This window comes from Diceros bicornis, chromosome 6, assembly GCF_020826845.1.
Source record: "Diceros bicornis minor isolate mBicDic1 chromosome 6, mDicBic1.mat.cur, whole genome shotgun sequence".
Lineage (NCBI taxonomy): Eukaryota > Metazoa > Chordata > Mammalia > Perissodactyla > Rhinocerotidae > Diceros > Diceros bicornis.
In genome coordinates, this window is record NC_080745.1 from 68,836,405 (window position 1) to 68,856,745 (window position 20,341).

General features: G+C 48.6%; 2 protein-coding genes across 4 annotated transcripts in view; one reads left to right on the forward strand and one right to left on the reverse strand.

The window, feature by feature from the left end:
* The window catches only part of SLK (STE20 like kinase), a 56,671-nt gene extending 52,576 nt beyond the window's left edge, over window positions 1–4,095 (forward strand). For both annotated transcript variants that reach the window (XM_058543930.1, XM_058543932.1), the window contains one exon: window positions 451–4,095. In XM_058543930.1, the coding sequence (XP_058399913.1) occupies window positions 451–597 (147 nt within the window). In that variant the 3' untranslated portion in view covers window positions 598–4,095. The remainder of the gene's footprint in view (window positions 1–450) is intronic.
* Window positions 4,096–5,743: 1,648 nt separating this feature from the next.
* Window positions 5,744–20,341, reverse strand: part of COL17A1 (collagen type XVII alpha 1 chain) — a 52,613-nt gene continuing 38,015 nt past the window's right edge. The window contains exons 34-54 of one of the 2 annotated variants that reach the window (XM_058543928.1): window positions 18,311–18,346; window positions 17,958–18,038; window positions 16,870–16,905; window positions 16,184–16,261; window positions 15,184–15,237; window positions 14,987–15,037; window positions 14,612–14,638; window positions 14,235–14,267; window positions 13,709–13,750; window positions 13,058–13,183; window positions 12,338–12,475; window positions 11,769–11,837; window positions 11,228–11,368; window positions 9,932–10,021; window positions 9,720–9,830; window positions 9,014–9,160; window positions 8,402–8,740; window positions 7,699–7,836; window positions 7,375–7,437; window positions 7,136–7,216; window positions 5,745–6,760 (exon numbers count right to left, since the gene is read on the reverse strand). In XM_058543928.1, the coding sequence (XP_058399911.1) occupies window positions 6,705–6,760; window positions 7,136–7,216; window positions 7,375–7,437; window positions 7,699–7,836; window positions 8,402–8,740; window positions 9,014–9,160; window positions 9,720–9,830; window positions 9,932–10,021; window positions 11,228–11,368; window positions 11,769–11,837; window positions 12,338–12,475; window positions 13,058–13,183; window positions 13,709–13,750; window positions 14,235–14,267; window positions 14,612–14,638; window positions 14,987–15,037; window positions 15,184–15,237; window positions 16,184–16,261; window positions 16,870–16,905; window positions 17,958–18,038; window positions 18,311–18,346 (1,937 nt within the window). In that variant the 3' untranslated portion in view covers window positions 5,745–6,704. Of the gene's footprint in view, window positions 6,761–7,135; window positions 7,217–7,374; window positions 7,438–7,698; window positions 7,837–8,401; window positions 8,741–9,013; window positions 9,161–9,719; window positions 9,831–9,931; window positions 10,022–11,227; window positions 11,369–11,768; window positions 11,838–12,337; window positions 12,476–13,057; window positions 13,184–13,708; window positions 13,751–14,234; window positions 14,268–14,611; window positions 14,639–14,986; window positions 15,038–15,183; window positions 15,238–16,183; window positions 16,262–16,869; window positions 16,906–17,957; window positions 18,039–18,310; window positions 18,347–20,341 lie in introns of both variants that reach the window. The other variant, XM_058543929.1, reaches the window with a different exon arrangement.

The window sequence follows — 20,341 nt, forward strand, 5'->3', positions numbered from 1 at the left end:
GTCCAGTATGGAAGAAAAGACATGCACATCAATAATCAAAATAAAAAATAGAAAATGGTAAGTTCCATGTGGGAGAGACAGTAATAATAGTTAATAATACGTGCCATCTATTGAGTGCCTAGTATGTGTTAAGTGCATCATTATCACATTTAATCCTCCCATAGCAACCCAGTGAGGTGGGTGGTATTATCCCTATTTTATAGCAGAAGAAGGAAATGATTCTGTAATATGGAGAAGTTAAGTAATTGACCCAGGTTATCCATTCATGTGGCTGAGCCAAGACTTGAAACTAGGGCTGTGCATAGCCTATGATCCTAACTATTGAGCAGTCTGGTCTTCCTTAGGATAATATACAGAGGAAGTGTTTTGGGAAAATAGTTTCTCTTGGCTGTCAGAGAAAATTCTATTTGTAATACCAACACATAATTTCTTTTTCCCTTCCTTTTTAAGACACTGGAAGAAGAGTTTGCCAGGAAACTGCAGGAACAGGAAGTGTTCTTTAAAATGACTGGGGAGTCTGAATGCCTTAACCCATCAACACAGAGCCGGATTTCCAAATTCTATCCTATTCCTAGCTTGCATTCCACTGGATCATAACAATGGGGAGCATTCTGTGGTTGGGTTTGGCTTTTTAAATATGTCATTCTTTTCTCTTCATCTTCTACCACAGTCTGTCTTAGAGAGCTCAAGAAGACAATCACCTGCCTCACCTTCTAGGTATTTTTCTGTTTTTCTGTTTTGTTTGTTTAGCAAAGATGAAGGGAAAGGAACTAAGACAGATGCTGGGTCATGTTGGCAATGTAGCATCTTGCAGTAATTCCCTAAGGTGATTTTGTATATTAATCTTAAAAATTGTGTTCTTTAGACACTGTTACCTGAAAAACTGTTAGAGATATAAAGTTTAAAGGTATTAAGAAAAACCTGTTACATCACTAAGTATTAGTAAATATCTTTTTACCTGACCTAACTTCTCAATGATGCCTAAATTCTGTAGTTGAAACTCTGCTGTAGAGAGTTGGAGTAATTTTCTTTTGGTGAATCAGCTCTCATAAAAAAGCTATGAGTTGCTCAAAATATATTGACTCAATAAATAAATCTATTTTATCTTTAAATAGCAATGAATTCTTTTAAAAGAGAAAAATTATTTCAATAATTTTTATAAAATAATTACCTGTTTAGGCATAAACTAATAATTAAGGGTGCTGGTTTTATTAAGATAGAGCCTAAAACACTAAATTTCAATCGAGTCTAAAATAAGATCTTCTATTTTGATTCAACAGGGACAGAACACCTTAGCATTAAGCATTATTGTTTTTTAAATTTTGCTATTACCATTTGATAGAAATTTTCGTCCTAAAGTATATGTTGTAAAAAGTAAGAAAGATGAAAAAGAAAAGGTAGCTTTTGGATGTCCAAATTGGAAATGTAAAACTCACCAAATTAAAAGAAATATAAATATAGCTGTCCTAGCTTATTTCTTAAAATAATACATGAGCTGGTTATCCCATCTTAGTAAATTCTGTTCATTTGAAACTCTGTCAGAGGCCTGCAGGCTCTGAGTTATATTTATAAATGTATTTTCTGAAATTAATCTTAAAAGAGGCATTTTTTCAGAATATTTTTTAAAAAAGAATTTAAATAAAATATTTAGGCAAATGTCAGAAATGACTTTTTGTTGTTTTGAAATAAAGTCAATTTATATTTTGGTTTTATTTTGTCCCATGGTTAAATTATTTAGTTTAATTTGAGTGGGAAAAGCCTGAAACCTTTATCACGTGGTTGCTGATATGTGTAATTATTAATGAAATGTTCACTCTTAGTCCCTCTTGAGACTTTGAATTTCAAGCACATGTCAGGTCAAACAGTATTTATAAACGCACATTTGTAAATGATGCTTGCTGCCTGCCGTTTGCAACCTATTCTCTTTTAAGAGTACTAGGTACCAAATTGTACCAGTTTCAGTTTTTAGTTATATTACATTTGAGGCTGGTGAAAAATTTAAATGTAACTTTGTGGGAACACTGATTCATATTAAGAAAATGTAAATATCTGTAGCACTTTTCTTGCAATTAATTTGAAAACTTTGAATGCTCAACCTTATTTTGTCAGTGGTTTAGATGATTTAAAAATGCATGTGTGATTTTAATTTTGTAATTGTTTTGACAAGCTAATTTACTTGGACAACTTTGTAGGTAGCCTTAACTTCTGGCCAAGTTTGTTTTTTATATAAATATATATACATATATCTTATGTATGGTTGTAAATTCATACTTATCACATGAATGTGTTACTGTATACAAAGCTCTTTTAATGCTTTATTCTCAAATGCTGGGTTGAAAAATGTTTTGAAAGCCTTTTAAAATATATATCTTTATAAAGTAATATTCAGGATGATGATGGAAATTGTTTATATTCTTATGATAAAAATGACAGTATAATGTTACCCAGTGTATTTAATGATTTATTTTAAGATGGAGAGAAGAGGAACGTTCTCATACCACTTTCTCCTTTGAAATTTTCAGTTTATTGGCTTTTAAAAAATTAATACTTAAGGCAATGGACATTTTTTCAGTATCACTTAAATGATATCCTGTGTGCCAGTGTGTGGCACATAATTAATTTGATCTGAATATTTGATTCTTTTTATTCCTTTCAACTTGACATTCAGAGTATTGAATAAAGGAAAGAGGCTCAGAGTAGAATGGTTACACTGGTAAGTTTATTAGCAATGCTTGCATCTCCCTTAAAACTGCCCTTTGGATTCAGTGTTTATGCTTGCGTTCTCTTTCAAATATGACCATATTTATTTGGGTGCAGGACTACAAAATGATACATAATGTAGAGATGAAACATTCACTTTAATACTTAAAGTTACATAAATCTTTTCAAAAAGTGTATTGGTATAGAATATGCTGTTTGTAGCCATCCCTGCCCACTTCTTGTTACGCCCTATATTCAAATAGATAATAGTGATCTTTCTTTCTTACATGAAGTGTAGGTGGAGAGTGAGGGAGGGGCACAGACTTCTTTGAAATCGAAGGTTACAGACAAATCCATTCCTGATTTGGTTGTTTTGTTGCTGTGGCAGAATGTGCTATGAAATGCATAAAAGAAATTCTCCATATGTGCACCCCAAACTTAGCCTCCCCTCTTCTCCTTGCGTGCTGTGACTACACCAGATCGCCACTCTTCTGCAGGTCTAGCTCATAGAGCTGGTTGCACCAGGTTGCCTTTCCTAGTCCTGTCAATCCATAGTTGGGTGTGAATTGCTGAAATAGCTGCTATTCTTTATGGAGTCACAATTAAGCTTTTTCTTACCCTTTTCTATGGGGAAGCTATAGGGTGGGTAAGGAGGAAATTTAGAGTGCTTATACTTTGCTGAAAATATTAGGACTTTCCTGTGACAGGATACAGCAAATTGTAACTAAATATAAACCAGAACCAGAGCTACCTCTAAGTAGTGTTTCTTCAAGCACAAAGCTCTCAGGCCTATGAGACCCACTAATGGAGGGTCTCTGATTTCTTGAGCATCAGCGAGTTTCAGAAGTGACTGTCTTTTGTAGTCTTCTAGTTCCCTTGTAACTACACACTTTGTCCCATTCCACACTGTGCTTAAATGACAAAGACTCTCCTAAGAAGCCAAATTCTGTCACATGATTCGCTAGAGATACTGTTGATTAAAGGAAAGCCTAGAACTGAGGTGGAAGAGGAGAGTTCGTTCCAGTTCTAATAGTCTTCTGATTAAATCAATCAATTCTTTTCTGGGAAATGATCTTTTATAGGAAATGGGATATTTTAAATGCTTTTCTTAAGTTGAAGGCACAACAGTTAATGCCTCTATTGTTGCTATTCTGTGGCTGACATGGTTTTGATATAGCTTTAAAACTTCTACTAAGCTTGGGATAGAATGTTACACCAGTTTTAAATGCTGGCTGCAGCTTTTTGTGATCCTTCTCTGATGTGCAGTGTAATGACTTCACGAGCTAAATTTTCAGAAAGAATTTTGTTTCAGATAATGCATCTTGTCTATTTGGGAGCAACATGTCTTTTCAATATGGGGTTGACAAATGAAAAATAAAGTTATTTCTTAATCTAGTTTGAGAAGCAGTCTTTTATTGCGAATCTTTGAAACTAGGTTGTCCTGCATGAGAACATTTTGCAGCTTTTTTGGTTCTGGTTATATTTTAACACTTGCCGTCCTCCAGGTCTTCTGACCCTTTCAGACTTATTAGTGTTCCTTGCCATCAGTAGTCACCACACAGAAGAATGTGGTTTTTACTGGTAACTTAGAGGGGGTGTTTTTCAGCATGCAAACCCCTGCTTTGGGAGGTGCTTTAAATATTTCCATCAACATATGTATATGTACATATTTTTTATTTCTTTTTTTTCCCTTGGGATGGATTATTTTTCTCACCAAACATTGCACAAACCATATGACCTCACTTTTGCTAAAAATAACACCTTTTCGTCATTGATATGTTCATGCAAGATTCAGTAGACACTAGGCAGCATCATTTGGCAAGTGTTCAACTTAGCTGGAGGGAGGCATAGCATGTCATTTTCTAATCCAGAAGCATTGCCTACTATTGAGCTCATTCTTGACCTTTTTTGTTTTTTTTTAAATGAAACAAACGAGGCTCAGATCCATTGCCGTCCAGCTGAGGACATATCTCGTATCTGCCCATCCTCTTCCTGGGTTCTGTCCAGAGGCGGTAGCAGGTTTGAACTTCTACCCTATTTCACTTGGTCATAGAACTCGATGAAGACTTCGCTAGCTTAGAAAGGTAAATCTAGTAACTGGGGAAAAACTCATAAATCTGATTAATCAAGATAAGAATCATTAAAGGGATATAATACTTGAGCTGCTGAAGCTGCTATTACAGAAATAAATGGATTCAGCTTCTAGGTAAAACTACAATATTAAAAAGGCATGATGCAGTCATTCATAATACACAATAATGAGTTTTCATTAGTAAAAAGTTGTTTGAAATTCTGAAGGCCTTAGGAAGTCGTTTTTTGGAATTCCCACATTGATTCATAGCAGGTAGCTGTCAGGATGTGATACAGGATGCAAACAGACCAGGTAGAGTGTTGGTGTTTGACTGGTTGCTGCTGCTAGCAGTGGTTTGATATAGTGGAACTACATGTGTGTGTTTCCCAGGATAATACGTGAGATGCTCGGGAGAAAATAACAAGTCTTTTAGAAGAGGAGAGGTGTAGAAGGAGATTTAATTTAACCCCGTTTTTAATTACTCAGCAATTGAGTGTCATAGCTTGTAACAAATTCACAACTTGGCCAACTGTAGCCTCTTCTGAATTTGTGTTGATTTTGCTATGCATTTCTGTGAGGTATTTGATATTTGTGCATTTTTTCTTAATAGGAGTTTTGGTATTCCATATATTATTACTTGCCCTGCAATCGTAACTCCTTTTCCCCAGGATAAATCAATGCATTAATTCCAAATAATCTTGGTGCTTATCTGTTGCCTATGTGTTTATTTCAAGTAATTTATGCTTAGGGAAACCCTTCAGATGCTTTGTAATATGGCCAGGTTGAATTAGTAGCTGCAGATAAAGATCTGCCTTTAAAGATCTCAGTGATGAAACAAAATGCCAGAAACTGTGTCCCAAGATACAACCAGTTCTGTTTTCTTGTGTTTATAATAGTGTTCAAGTCAAACCCAATTAACCCAAAATATTTTCTTCCTTCCTTTCTTCCTTCCCTCCCTCTCTTCCTTTTACTTTTGTTAGATGGACCACATTAAACATAATATTAAAAAAGAAAAAAAAACCTTTAATTGGAAATTTTGCAATTGAAATGACTTTTCATCTAATAGACCACATAAATGTTTTTAGTCGTTGAAAAGTGCTTAAAAACCAGCTGCGCCCAGTCCCCGTGCCATTTCCTAAGTGCAGAACAGAGGTGACATCCTTCCCCGGCATCAGGTATCCTGTTTTCCTCTCCCTTCCTTTCTTCCCTGCCCATTTTCCTTCTTTTTCTATTTGCTGCAGGCTAGTTCAGTATAACATTGCTATAAACTCGAGCATGGACCTATGGATACAGATCATAGCTACAATCAAACGAACTTTCTAAGCAAGTGGGAATATGATTTGTAGTGAGAAATAACTATTAGAAACCCTGTCACCACCTTCTGTGGAAGTGAATTTCGTAATTTTTTCAGTTGCAAGAGTTGCTTCTTAGCCAACTCTTCTGTGACTAGAGGGCACAGAGTGAACAGGAGGGAAGGGGCTGCCAGCACAGCCTCGCAGCATTAACCAGAACACATCCCCACCAGTGTCACCCCCAGATGACATCCTCATCTTCCATTTTCTTGGCTCATTTTTAGGCACAGCTCGAGGACTCCTGAGCCAACTTTTACGTAACTGGCTTTCCTAGGTGGGGGTTTGAACTAAGATTTAAAGAAGACAAGGAGCTCAGCTCTAGATAGCAGAGAAGTCAGTCTCATTCTACAACACTGCACCTATTCTGAAGTCCACCCAACAGAGCTGTTTCAGAATGTGTACCTTTGGCTGAATTCTATATAGATAGTTCCAGACTAACACAAGAGTTCTAGTTGCCTATTTGGTGGTGCTGTCTCAGTAGGCCGTGGAGACGCCAGCTTTTACCCTCTGGAGAGATTCTGACCTAAGCGCCATAAGCCATTGCAAGAACTGGTCCAGGGGGCTGTTCTGCCAAGGGCAGCTCATGGCTTGCTGGCGACACTTCTCCTCTTCCTCCTCCCAGCATAGACTTGGTCACCTGAAAGTCAGAAGATGGGTAGGAAGTTAAAAAATATCTTGTGGCCTGCGGGGACTTCAGCTTGGCAATTATGGCAACTGCGACTACTGCAAAACTGGCTTGGAAGATGAACTACTCTGTAAGACTGTCAATTTATTTAAATTGTTTGCCTTATTTCACTACCAGGTCAGTTCTCCTTTTCCTCCCTGCACTGGCACGCTCCTTCCTCTCTCCCCAGCTGTTCATGTGATTGTCATTGCCAATTACATCGTTGGCAGTGTCTGCCTTTAGTACTTGGCATTTGCCTTAAATTTTCAGGCTCTGGAACAAATCGTCCTCTTTTCTTTTGAGCGCCAGCTGCCCAGCACTCCAGAAACTGCAGCAGCCACGGCTTACCTCTGTCTCCTTTTTCTCCCTTGTGCCCTCGAGGGCCGGGTGGCCCAGGCCGACCTGGTGGTCCAGCAGGGCCCTTCGCACCTAGGAGGACAGACAGGGGCGTGCTAAGTAAAGCAGCAGCGCGGGCCTGGCGGAGAAAGCTGGAGGCGCAGCACAGATCCATAAGCACTGGCGGGAGCTGCTGCTCAGCAACAAGTTGTCACACAGGATCCTGGTGGCTGTTTCCTGCCACCACTTACCTTTGGGTCCTGGGATGCCCACCTCTCCCTTCTGCCCAGGGGGTCCTGGAATGGCTCCATACGCTGCAAGGGGAAAAAACTGGCCTTAGACTAGAGATCACCCTGAAGCTTGGGAGGTAAAGTGATTTGTTCCAAGTAACACAGGTAAGAAGTGGTAGAGTTTGGACTTATAAGAGGAAAACCAAGTTTCAATTTTATGAGATTTTCAGCATCCCCAGTGTTAATAACTGGAGGTTGTTCGGGAGACTGGTTTTTGTGGACCAGGCCCCAGTGAGACTGTGTAGCACGTTAAGTGTTGGGGAAGCAATCGGGGGATGCCCTTACTTCGGAAAAAGTCCATGAGGTCCTCGGTCACATTGCTGTAGGCAGAGAAGACCTTGCTGATGCCAGGGGGCCCCTGGGGCCCAGGCTGGCCGGGTGGGCCCTGGACAGTGTAGGCCATCCCTTGCAGCAGGCCCTGACCTGTAAAACACCAAGAGTGTGGGCACCCTCTTCACAGTGGGGTACAGTGCCCTCTGTTGTCTAACTCCCAGCACAATTAGACTAGATTAGGGGCAGCAAGGGAAAGGCCCTGCCGTTCATCTTCCCTGGTGAGAGGCTCTGTCTCCACCCCAGTGGGCTTTCATCTAAGGCTTTTGAAATAACTGCTGTAAGCTACAGGGAGAAAGGCTTCTTAGCCAACAGTGTTCCCTCAGCCCCACCAGAAAACTGTCCCAGGCACAGAGACTCTCCTGTGACCCACACAAGTAGTTGGGAAAGCAAAGAACGGAGACCCCAACATGCTCCATTGCCTGGAGTAGGCTCCAGTCCTGACGGGGGCCCCTGGAACTAAGCTGGCCGAGAATTAGGTTGGGGCCTCCTGTCTTCAGTCCCTGCCCATCTGATTCCAGAATTGCTGTCCTCACAGCCTGGGCGCTCCAAAAATGAGAGGGTGAGTTTCTGGAGCCCAGATGTGGAGATGCTCATGTGCTCCCCCCGCCCCCACCCCAACCCCCGACAGCACTGAGGCTAAGTGAGGCCAACTTACGCTGCAAGCTCTCAGACACCCGAACAGCCAGCTCATTGTAATCCAGACCTCCAGCAAAGCCAGCCCCGAAAGATCCGCCATCGCCACCATACATGCCACCTTCTGCTGCTGCCCCATAGCCTCGGCCCAGGCCCATGTCCAGGCCAAAGGCTCCCCCTTCACCCAGAGAGCCTCCGCTGGCTCCTCCTATGCCCATCGAAGAGCTGTAGGAGCTGTGTGAGGAGGAGCTGCTACCCCGACTGTATGAGCCGTCCATGGACACAAGGCGGCTGTCCCCAGGTGGTCCCTGGGGCCCCGGGGGGCCTGGGGGACCAACGATGAAGCTGCGCACATCAGGACCTGCAGGGAAGACGCTGCCTCAGTGGGAGCTCAGGTCTGGGTAGAGAGAAAGACCCTCTCCCAGGGTCTCAACGCCCCAAAGCAGGATCGGAATTTCGAGGCTCTTGTACATGAGCAGGAGAGTGCTGGGTGGGAAGAAACTGGGCTTTCCCCCCCTGGGGGCTCCCTGTAGCTGGCCTCCCGGGGTCCTCCAAGCGCCTGCTGCTCCTCTTACAGGGAGAAGCAAGGTCTGGGCAGGCAGCATAGGAGGCACAGCAGCGTCGGGGCACCTACTCGTGAGGTAGCTAATCAGTTCGCTCCGGAAGCTGTCGCTGTTTTCAGCTGCATAGGTTGCCAGAGCTCCTGAGACACCTGGAGGCCCTCGAGGGCCTGGGGGACCAGGAGGGCCTGGAGGGCCTGGGATGGATGACAAGCCGGCAGCTGAGCGGGAGGCAAGAGAAAGAGAAAGATTAGGGATCACCTGTTGAGAGTGCTGAGTTCCCAGCCTGGGCTCTGGGCCTGCTGCGGGCCCCTCGTGGAAAGGAGAGGATGAGGCCGGGCCCCTGGTGAGGGGAGGAGCGAACAGCAGGAGGCTCATGGCACGCCCATTTCCTGGCATCACCGGGAATGACTGCTCCTTGCACTCCCAATTCTGAGCCTCATCTAACCCACATCATATCCCCGCCCTCAGCCCTTCCGCCACTAAGAGCTGGAGCTCCCAGCTTGGCATCTGATCACATGCCGCCTCATGACTCCTCTAATGGCTGCACCTGGGAGCACTGTCTCTCCCCACTTCTCCCCCTGCCAGGGCTGAAAGCACCTCAAAAGCAAGTGTGTCCCTCTCCGGGGCCCCAGGGCGTGCCCTGGACATGCTCCAGGAGGATTTGGTGACTGGTGAATGGATTCAACTCTCCATGGCTACCCTTGCTAAAACCCATGGGAGCCCCCAAGGCCGGGCTGCAGTCCTCTGCCCTCCTCATCCCTCCTCCTTGTGCCTTACTGTGCAAGTAAGATGAGAGGTCCTCCATGCTGATGCTGGACCATGCGTTGCCTGGGATCCCTGGAGGCCCAGGGGGACCTGGGGGCCCAATGATGCCTCTGAACTCAGACCCTGAGACATCAAGGGAGAGCAGGGGGTCAGTCATGGCCTGAGCCAAGGGGCTCTGCCTTCCATCCCAAACCACTTGGACAGATGTCCCCTGCTCAGCTTACCTTGGAGCAAGGAGAGGAGCTCCTCATAGGATGTTCCCGGCAAGCCAGGGGGCCCTGGGGGGCCAGGAAGCCCAATGCTGATTCCAGAACCTGAGGAACAAAATCCCAAGTTGTGATGGATTCAGATCAGACAGAGAAGGGCAGGTGGAAATACCCTGTCAGAGAGGAAGTCAGACACAGGAGTGATCTGGACAGAAGAGGAGCCCGAAGAAGGAAAAAGAGAGGGGCAGCAGGAAGAGACGGGCAGAAAGAGTAATACAGAGAGACAGTCCTGGGTAAGGACACAAAGGAGGAAGGGGCTCAGGTGCTAGGAAGAGGGCAGGTCAAAAGTGCCTGTACCCTTCATCCTGCTGAGTGTGTGGGGGTGTGCGCGTGTATGTATACGCGGAGATGTGTATGTGTGGGTCTACAGAGGGTCCCTGACTTATCATGGTTCGACTTACAATTTTTCAACTTTATGATGGTGCGAAAGTGATATGCATTCAGTAGAAAAGAACTTTTTCTTTTCTGAATTTTGATGTTTTCCCAGGCTAGTGATATGCGGTATGGTATTCGCGATGCTGGGCTGCGGCAGCGAGCCGCAGCTCCCAGTCAGCCCCGCGATCACGAGAGTAAACAACCCATATGCTTACAGCCATTCGGTACCTAGACGACCATTCTCTGTTTCACTTTCAGTCCAGTATTTGATAAACGACAAGAGATATTCAACACTTTATTATAAGCTAGGCTTTGTGGTAGATGATTTTGCCCAGCTGTAGGCTAATGTAAGTGTTCTGAGCCCGTTTAAGGTAGGCGAGGCTAAGCTATGATGTTCGGTAGGTTAGGTGTATTAAATGCATTTTCAACTTGTGACATTTTCAACTTAGGATGGATTCATTGGGACGTAATCCTATCCTAAGTGGAGGAAGATCTGTATAGAGAAGTGTAAGTGTGTGTCTGAGTGTGTCTAGAGAAGTGTGTGTGTGCATGTGTGTGTGTGTGAATGGAGAAGTGTGTGTGTGTGAATGGAGAAGTGTATGTGTGTGTGTCTGTATAGAGAAGTGTGAGTTGTGTGCAAACTCCATGCAGGAACGGTGCCCAAGACGCCGTTTTGGCTTCCCTCGCCAGGCTCCTTCACCTGCTCTGGGGCCACAGGTTTGACCAGCTCTGAACTCCGCTCACTCCCTCTGGGTTTGGTGCAGCCCGGCAGGAGAGGGTCGGTGGGGCCATTTCATGGCAGTTCAGCACCGACAGCCTCATCCCAGGCCCTCCTGACCACCTTCCTGCGGAGTGCAGGCCAGGAGGGCAGACACTCACTCGACATGTAGCTGAGGACTCGACTGCTCAGCTCCGCGTAGTCCAGAGACTGGAGGGACCAATCTCCACCCACTCCTGGTGGCCCCGGGGGACCCCGAGGGCCCATCAGGTACTGCTGCAGATACTGACGCACATCATCCCCTGGAAGGAGAGGAGGCACTAAAAGGGACCCACTCAGGCCACGGGGCTCCCATGCCACCGCCCAGCCACAGCCTGGTCCCCCCCCAACACCAGTTCCCGAGGGACGACGTGTGAGCTCTGGGTTCCCAGGCCCCCAGCGGGAGATCAGGAAGCTTCCAGGCACCTCAAGGGCACCTGCCTGGTTGCCTGGCATTGGGGCGGGCAAGATTTGCTGCCCCCTTTCCAGCCAGCTGCTGACTCACAAACAGCCGGGAGCCATGAGGGAGTGGTCCTTGTTCCGGAAGACCGCCTCCCCTCTGCAGCCCTCACAAAGCTCCCACCAGGACAAGCCGTGCCTGACAAGTGCGGTCAGGAGACAGCACAGGTGCTCCCACCCTCCCGCCCTCCGCTGGCAACTCACGCTGCAGCACAGCCAGGATGTCTTGGGAAGAGATGGAGGCGGGCGACAAGCTGATGCTGTGCCCGGAAGCTGTCGGGAAGGAAGCCTCGGGTTACCTGCTTCTCTGTACTGAAGCAACACTCTCATTACTCCAGACTCACAGAGACCTGGTCCACTAGCTGTTTCCATTTGGGGAAATGAATGAATGGGGATATTAGGAGGCTATTTTGAAAGCAGGAAAGGGCACAGTTTGTTTTGTTTTTGTTTGATAAGAAATGCAGTCTGTTTTCAAGAGGATGCTAACTCCTACCAGATCCTTCCAACCTAAAACATCCCTTTTCATATACTTAGGACACATCTGTCAACTGTAAAAAGGCTCATTTAAAAATGGCTCCGCAGTGTGGCCTCCGTTCTCAATCTCACACACCCTTTCTGAAGTCAGATCCCAGTGGCCTGGTTACCGCGAATTCAGAATTGAACATCGCATTCAGAAGAAGGGCAAAGCAAACAGCAGGTTAAGAGATGAGGCCCCAGGAACAAAAGTGGACCCTGGGAGGAAGGTTTTATTCCGGGGGTGGGGAGACACTTACTCTGTAAGTAGCTCACGACGAGGTTTGCCAGCTCTGAGTAGTCAAAAGTCTCACCCATGATGGTGGTGACAGGCCCTGGGGGACCAGGTGGGCCTGGGGGACCCTGAACTCCAGAGAGATAAGACCTAACACTGTCACCTGCCAACAAAGAAATAAAGCAAAGTCAAGCCTGTCCCCAAGAGGGCATGCCCTCCCCATGATGACATATCTACCCAGCCCTACACAGCACCCCAAGGCATGGCGAGCAGGGAGCCCAGACACCCCTTGTTACAGAAGGAGAAACTGAGGCAGAGGTCTCTGCTGGGTCAGGCGGTACTTGAGGGCTGTGGACCAGCAAGACTCCAGTCAGCCACCCATTTGACAAAGCTCCGGTGCCCTCACATCCGTGGGGATCATAAAGATGAGATCAGGGGAGTGCACACGTGAGAAAGTGCGTGTGTGTAGCTGTGTGTGCATGTGGATGAGCGCGTGGGTGTATGAGCCTCTACTGGGGTGAGGACGAGGCTATGTGTTTGGGCAGCTGCGAGAAGGCAGGAGCTCACAGACCTGCAGTCCTAGCTTCAGAGGTGGAAGACCTGAGCTTGGCTGTAGAGACTGCTGCCCCCCAATACACACACACACACACACACACACACACACTCTCTCTCATACACACACTCACGCGCGCGCACACACACACACACACACACACATTGCCCTACTCCGACCCTGGGTACTTACTCTGCATGTAGTCAGAGATGTACTGCTGAATCTCCAGGCCAGAGCTGCTGATGGAGCCTGGAGGCCCAGGGGGCCCCGGTGGGCCTGGCGGCCCCTGCAAGACCGTGCTGCTCCATGACGATCCCCCTGCAGGAAAGATAGCCTGCTGAGGTGCTTCTCTACCCTCGGGCCAGACAAAGGGACCCAGGTACTGCTTCCACAATCTGAGGAGGGAGGATCTTCCTCAGTAGGAGAAATTAGACAGTGGCAAAGAGAAAGGTCCCCCCAAAAGAGAGGAAAGGAGTGCCTGTAGCAGCCACTGTCTGAAAGCGGCCCAGAGATGGGAGCTCTCCCAGGCCGAACCCTCCCTTTCCTTTGGCAATCTGCTCACCGCCCCTCACGGTCCGCTGGTCTCTGATCCCCCCTAGCTCCCTGGTCTGTTCTGTGCTCCATCATTCATCATGGGCATTGTTAGTCATCTTTGCCGTTCGGGGTCCTTCCCTCCCCCACTAACTTGTAACCGCCTTAAAGGCAGCTCAGAGATCCTAGCACATGTAGAAAGTACCTAATCAACACTGAATCATGGGTAAATGAATGAATCAATGTCCTCATCGGCACGATCAGCCTCGCTTGAAGGAGGGGAGAGGAAGTTTGGTCACCTTTGGTTCTTACCTCCAGTGGGACCACTAGGAATGCCAGGGACTCTGGGATCACCTGAAATCCAAAACAAGAAGCCCTGTTTGCATCACCTCCTCCAGGAAGCCTTCCCTAGTTAAGCCCAACCACACTTATCTGCGTGTGACTCAACAATGTCCCATGTCTCTTAGTCTGTTTCTGCAATCACACCACAAGCTCCCCGTTGGCAGAGACTATATCCCCATGGCCCCGTCCCTTTCTCCCTCCAGCCTCTCCTTCAGCTTCCTCTCCTCCCAAGCCTTTAGCACCAGCAAGTCCTCTCTGCCCTTCACTCGGGCTCTGGGAGCCAGCCTTGCTCCCATTCCTCTCCGCCCTCTTGGCTGCTCCCTCACTGACCTTCGTCACCTTTGGGTCCCTGAGGGCCGGGTGGGCCTGGTGGTCCCTGCAGGTTGAGTCCCAGGGAACTGGAACTTGGAAGCCAACTGCGCACCCAGTGCAGTCAGCCAGGGCTGGGAGAGGCTCTGGCCAGAGGCAGCAACAGGGGCGGGGGCTCCGCACTTACCTGAGGCTGAGAACCCGGGGAGGCCCTGCTCGCCTGAGGAAAACACCGAGAGGGGGACCGTCAGTTATGCTCTCCTGGCTCTCCCCGGGCCCAGCCCCGGACCCCACCTCCCCTCCCGAGGTTCCCCAAGATTCATGATGGCTGGGGCTGCACTGCCCTTTAGGCAGTACCTAGAGCTGCCTCACACACACACACACACACACACACACGAACACACACGCACATAAATTCTCAACCATTCACAGAGACACACACTCTGATCTACTCTCACCCATTTGGACCAAATTCATTCCCAAGAAGCTCAAAGCTTGTGGAAGGTCAGCTCTTGCCACCCTGACCCCTACCCCATGTTTTGTTTGATGCCAGCTCTACTGTACCTTTGTGTCCTCGGGGGCCTGGGGGGCCTGAGGGAAGAAGGCAGAGAGTTGTGAGACACATACAAACCAGGTGGTGTGGCTTCAAGGGGCCCATGGGGGAGGGGACGGGCTCCAGGGCTGGAGCGGACACAGAGCTTGGGGCTCCTCATGCCTCTCCTTCCACTGGCCAATGTGGAGGCAGGAATTCTTGGTAGAGCTTCTGACCACCGTGCCTCCCCCCACCCCATGCTTCAGGCTGCTGAGCTCCTAATGGGACATGGCAGGAGGATGAAGGAATGTCCCAGCTCATCCAGCCTCATCCAAACTCTCCCAGCTGCCAGTTGGGTAAGCAGGGCCACATATAGGCTCCTGCACTCCCTAAAACACTGTTCTTACCTTGGTCTCCCTTGGGGCCTGGGGGGCCAGGTGGGCCTGGAATGGAAGCTCCTGCAGAAGAAAGTGAGGAAGAGGCAATGCTGAACTCAGGGAGCTGATCCCACCCCTGAGAGCAGGATCTTGGCTTCCTCACTAAGTTCATTGAGTCCCCTGTCTCCCAAGATTCCACACCTTCCAAAGATCCCTGAGATGCTCACCTGGTGGCCCGAGTGGCCCAGGTGGGCCTGGGGGACCTCGTAAATCAAGACCCTCTATAGAGAGAAGAAAACAGAAATGAGCAAAGCTGTCATGAGGCTGTTCTCTGCCAGCCTTACCCCTCCCCAGGACCATCAGTGCCAAGCACCCAGGCTACACTCACACCCCACACACCAGGCCCTGGGGCGTGGCACATGACCCTCCAGGACCTCCTTTGCTAAGGGTGCTCCTCGCTCAGAGGCAGGACAGGGCTGCAGTTGAACTCCCTGAGAGCTGAAATGGAGGTATGGAGTGATGGGTAAGAATGTGGCTTTGGTGTCAGAAAGCCAGGGTTCAAATCCCTGTTCCACCACTTCTAGCTGGTGGCTTTGGGCAAGTTCTCAACCTCTTTCAGCCTCAGCTTCCTCCTCTGTAAACCAGAGGCAATAATACCTATGTCACAGGGGCCTTGTGAAGACTCAGTGAGATGCCATGGCACAATGTCTGGCCCATGGTGACTGCTAAACCAGGGCTGGCTGTTATCTTTGTTGTTCAAGTGTCCACATGTCCAGGTGGGAAGCCCAGTGGCATCTCTGCCTGAGCTCTTTAGAGGACTTTGGGAACAGGACGACCCAGGAGTCAGCCCTCCCAGGCAGGGCCTGTGGCTGAGACCCCACAGACCATTGTCATTGCTCTCAGTGAGTGGGGGATGCAGTGACTTCACTCCTGCCAGTGACACTCCCGGTGCCTGGCTCTCTTCAGAGGCCTCACGTGACTCTGGTCCTCCTGGAATCCTGAGAACTTCTCTGACAGCTGCCTCATCCCCAGTGACTTACCCCCCACAGCTGACAAAACTCCTGCTGTTCCTTCTTGGCTAGTGTTGCATTTCAGGGGAACTGGCCATCCTTACTCACACTGGGGCTTGCGATGACGCACTGGTGCAGCTGCCACAGGCCCCAATGCGCCGCCTCTCTCCCACTCCCACCCTGTGTCACCTGCCCCTGGGCCCATGGGGGCACTCACGGGCAGAGAGGATCTCAGAGATGGAGCTGCTGCTATCCAAGAATGATTCGGCAGCAAGCCCTGGCTCCCCTCGCGGGCCTGTTGGGAAGACACAGTTAGGGTGGGCACGGCCTGCAGCAATCCATCAGGATTTCCCTCTGCAGAGGGTCCGGAGCTGCCCAGGCACCCGGGGCGGGCAGGGTAGAGCCAAGGGTGGGCAGGGCCTAGCTGAGTATGGGCGGGGCAAGCCATTGGTGGGCAGAGCCCATCAGAGAGTGGGCGGGGCCAGAAAGTTGGCTGTGAGCCTTCCTGTCTGCAGTCGCAATGCCTAGGAGGAACTGGACCAGCTTTCCCTAAGCGTGACTGTGTTTTGGTAGTTGGATAAATCACTGGATAGTGGTGAGATTATCAGGGTCTGGTCACCAGAGCCCTGAGGGCATGAAAATAGCCAAGCTTGATCGTGACCAGGGGGCCACAGAGCCTCAATCCCCCCGTCCAGAGGACCCCTACCTTCTCAGAAACATGGAAAGGGGTGAGAGGAGGTGTTGAGGCCTTGAAGGCCCTTGGTGAAGAGCTGGATCGCCCCCTCACCTCCCTTCCCAAAATGCATGTCTCGCACTTTGCTTAAACACCGGGGCCCAGTCTACTCTGGGAAGAGAGCCCCCTGACTGAGCCCAGGAGAGGTGTTCTTTCAGGGTGTGACATACCTTGCTGTCCTGGGAGACCAGCTGGGCCGATAGGGCCTAGAAACGGGGTTGGGAAGAAAAGGGTTTATCACACCTCTAGGGCCACAGTTCTAGGAAGAACTGAAGAAAAGGCAAATGCCTCAGTACACACGTAGCTTCCTCACGAGGCATGGAACGGTGGCCCAAAGAGGTTAGCGTGCTGATCTGAGAGCAATGAGCAACTCAAGACCAGCCCTGTGGTCTGCCCTGCTGAGAATTCCTCTGCCAGGCCCCAGCACCCCCGGGACTGCAGGGCTGCCCCCTCGGACACTGTCCTTCAATGGCTAGGGACTTCTTAGTGCCCTCAGTGTCCCCCCCTCACTGGAGCTTATCAGGAGGGAAGGCTGGTCCATACTCACATTGGTCATGTTAAATCACATATTTCATTTACACACAAACATTTGTAAATAATTAAAAAATAGATATAATAAAATAACAGGCATTTTGGAAAAAATAGAAAAAGTATCACCCATAATTCTTTAACTTGTAAGCATTTTGTTTTATTTTCTTACAGTATTTTTTTCTCATCTTGTAAAAATATAGTTGCAACCACAGAACACACATTATTAAGCATTCTGCTCTTTTAAATAACACTATCATCTCCCAACTTTAAGTCTTCATATTTTTGAGGCGATCTCATTGTTGGACAATTTGGAGACATTTTCTTCAAATGGATTCTTAGCATTTTTCTTGCCCTTGATGCATATTATGAAATTGTTTTCCAAGAGGAAACACTTTGAGGACCGAGTGCTCTGACTGGTCAGACACTGGCTCTGGAGGCAGGACGACCTGGCTTAAACCTGACTCTGCTACTTCTTAGCCGAGTGACTGTAGGCAAGTCATTTACCTGCTTGAGCCTCCAAGGGGGCTGTGGGGCCCAGTGAAGCAGTGCCTGTGCGGTGCTTGGGACAACGGTGGGGCGTGACGGGGCTTGCTAGGCTATGTGAGAAAGCCCCTCCTTACTCTTCCCTGGGTTTCTGACTTGGGTTCAGGATTTGAGCGAACGCTGCTATAGTCCACTATAACCAAGGCCTGCTGCTGATTTGGGCAAAGCAAGAAAATGGACTGACCTGGGGCACCTGGAGGTCCTGGAGGTCCCATGGCTCCAGGAGGTCCCGGGGGGCCTGGGACGGTGATAGTTGATGACCCCTCTGAAAACAGAAGGTACATGGAAGACTGAGCCAAGCTCTTCTCTCTCAGAGGTGCTGGGACCCAGGCCAGGCTGTGGGTCGGGCTCTCATTTCCCCCAAACTCCCCCGACCCACCTCCTTGCTGACGGGAAATGCTCAGCACGGCATCCTGCCCAAAGCACCGTGCCCGCAGGGTGGGTGTTCTCGGAGGGTGTTAAGGCAGAGCCAGGGCAGATGCCCAGTACATGAGAGAGAAAGACATGAGAAGGAGGACCCCTCCCGGGCCTGCCTACCTGAAGTCACGATCCTGCCGGGAGCTCCCGGTTCACCTAGGAGGAGAGGAAAAGGAGAGCCGTTGTGCCCAGGATCAATTAGTGGCTCAATAAATCATTTCCAAGGCTTCTGGTTGCATTTGAGACCCACACCTGAGCCTCTAACCCTCAGGCTAAAGACATTTTAATGAACTGAAGGGGAGCGTGCAGGATGCATTAAGCTCCAATCTCTCTGCCGGAGACCCTGGAGGCCAGAGCATCAATCTTCTTGGCCCACATTAGCTTTTGGAAGAAGCTGGGGCTCCGAAAAGGGGCTTCATCTGTGGATGTAGTAGAGTGTGCCTTTCAGTGAGGCTGGAATGAGGCTGACTCGAGCGTCATCCCTACTTCCACACTCTATCTTCTCCCACAGTGGGCATCTCAGGCTCTTACTGGGAATCGCCTTCAGTGAGAAAAGTACCGACAGGTCAAAAGACTGCGAGGTAAAGCCTGGTTCCCAAAGTGCTTCTCAGGATGCTAGTTCCCTGGGACAGTACCTCTACTACTGTGCAGAGTAAAAGAGGGTTCTGTGGTTGGTAAGTCTGGGAAATAATGCGTTATGTAAAGGTTAATAGATCTCTTTTCTGCCTTTGTCTTAGAGGGTTGCAAATGCTAATGTGTGTGGAGGACTTCCAAGAAGGGGATGTTGGATTCACACTTTTCTCAGACTTATGGACCACTCGATGCCATCTCCATGAAGCGTCTCTTGGGACTGGAAATCCACGGACTCTGGGGAACCAAGTGAGTACAGCAGAGGATGGAAAAGCCCTCCACTGGGGGTTCTCTGGGGGCCTCTTTTGTCATTTCCCAAGGTCTGTAGGCAATTCAATCATCCATACAACGAGGGACAGTATTGATTGCCCCGTTAGGGGAAGTAGAGGGATGGGCTCTGCTTGCTCTGGGGGTCAAGGCCAAGAGGAGAAAGCACTTGAATTTGTTTTGTTGGAACACACTCCAATATTAGGTAAAATGTCCACTTCTTGTGTACTTTGTCCAGGGAGGGTCTGAAGTCCCCCTTGGGGAGGAAGTCATGGGCTCTCGAGACGGGCTGCATGTCTGGTATCCTCGGGAATCCCCAAACCCACAAGTCTCTTACTACAGGTGCCATCACCATGAGCAGATCTATGGACCCAGAGATTTGTCTGCCTGGGATGTATGAGCTCAGTTGTTATTATTTTGGAATTACAGTTATTTGTCCTGAAAGAACTCCTTGGCCCAATCAATCAATGGAAATAGTTTCTGGAAAGTAGTTATTTCATCCTAGGGTCCCCCAGAGATGACAGTGACTGCTCATGACAGGATGCAGCTCCACAGAACATCAGGATTCAGGAACATGGGGTCACAGAGACAGAAAGAGAAAGAGTGTCCCTGAGCACTGTTTATCCCTGGACTGCTCAGAGTCGGGGTCTGATGGTGCATAACTGGACAATGGCAGAGGAGCAAAACAGGACAGGAGCGTCATACCACTTAGGAGTCACCAAGTGGGCCCCTGTCAGACCCCTGAGGATGACTTCCCTTGTTAGAACTTCCCCTCTTAGAACTCTGACCCCTGAGGATGACTTCCCCTCCAGAACTCTGAACCCTGAGGATGACATCCCCTCCAGAACTCTGACCCCTGAGGATGACTTCCCCTCTAGAACTCTGACTCCTGAGGGTGACTTCCCCTCTGGAACTCTGACTCCTGAGGGTGACTTCCCCTCCGGAACTCTGACCCCTCAGGATGACTTCCGCTCTAGAACTCTGACCCTTAAGGATGACTTCTCCTCTTAGAACTCTGACCCCTGAGGATAATTCTGACATTGTCCTCTGAGTAGCATCTGAGATGCTCCTCCCTGCCTCCATTAGAGCCTCCTCAGTTTCTCAGAAAGGATGTGGTGTACCCAGTCACACCGAGGCCTGTGGAATGAAAAGGCCGAAAGGTGGTTCCTGTCCCAGGAAAGAGTCACGTTATGAGGGGACCAAGCCTAAGTGAGGGGGGTAGAGCACTAGTGGGGGCATTTTAGAGGCAAGGCA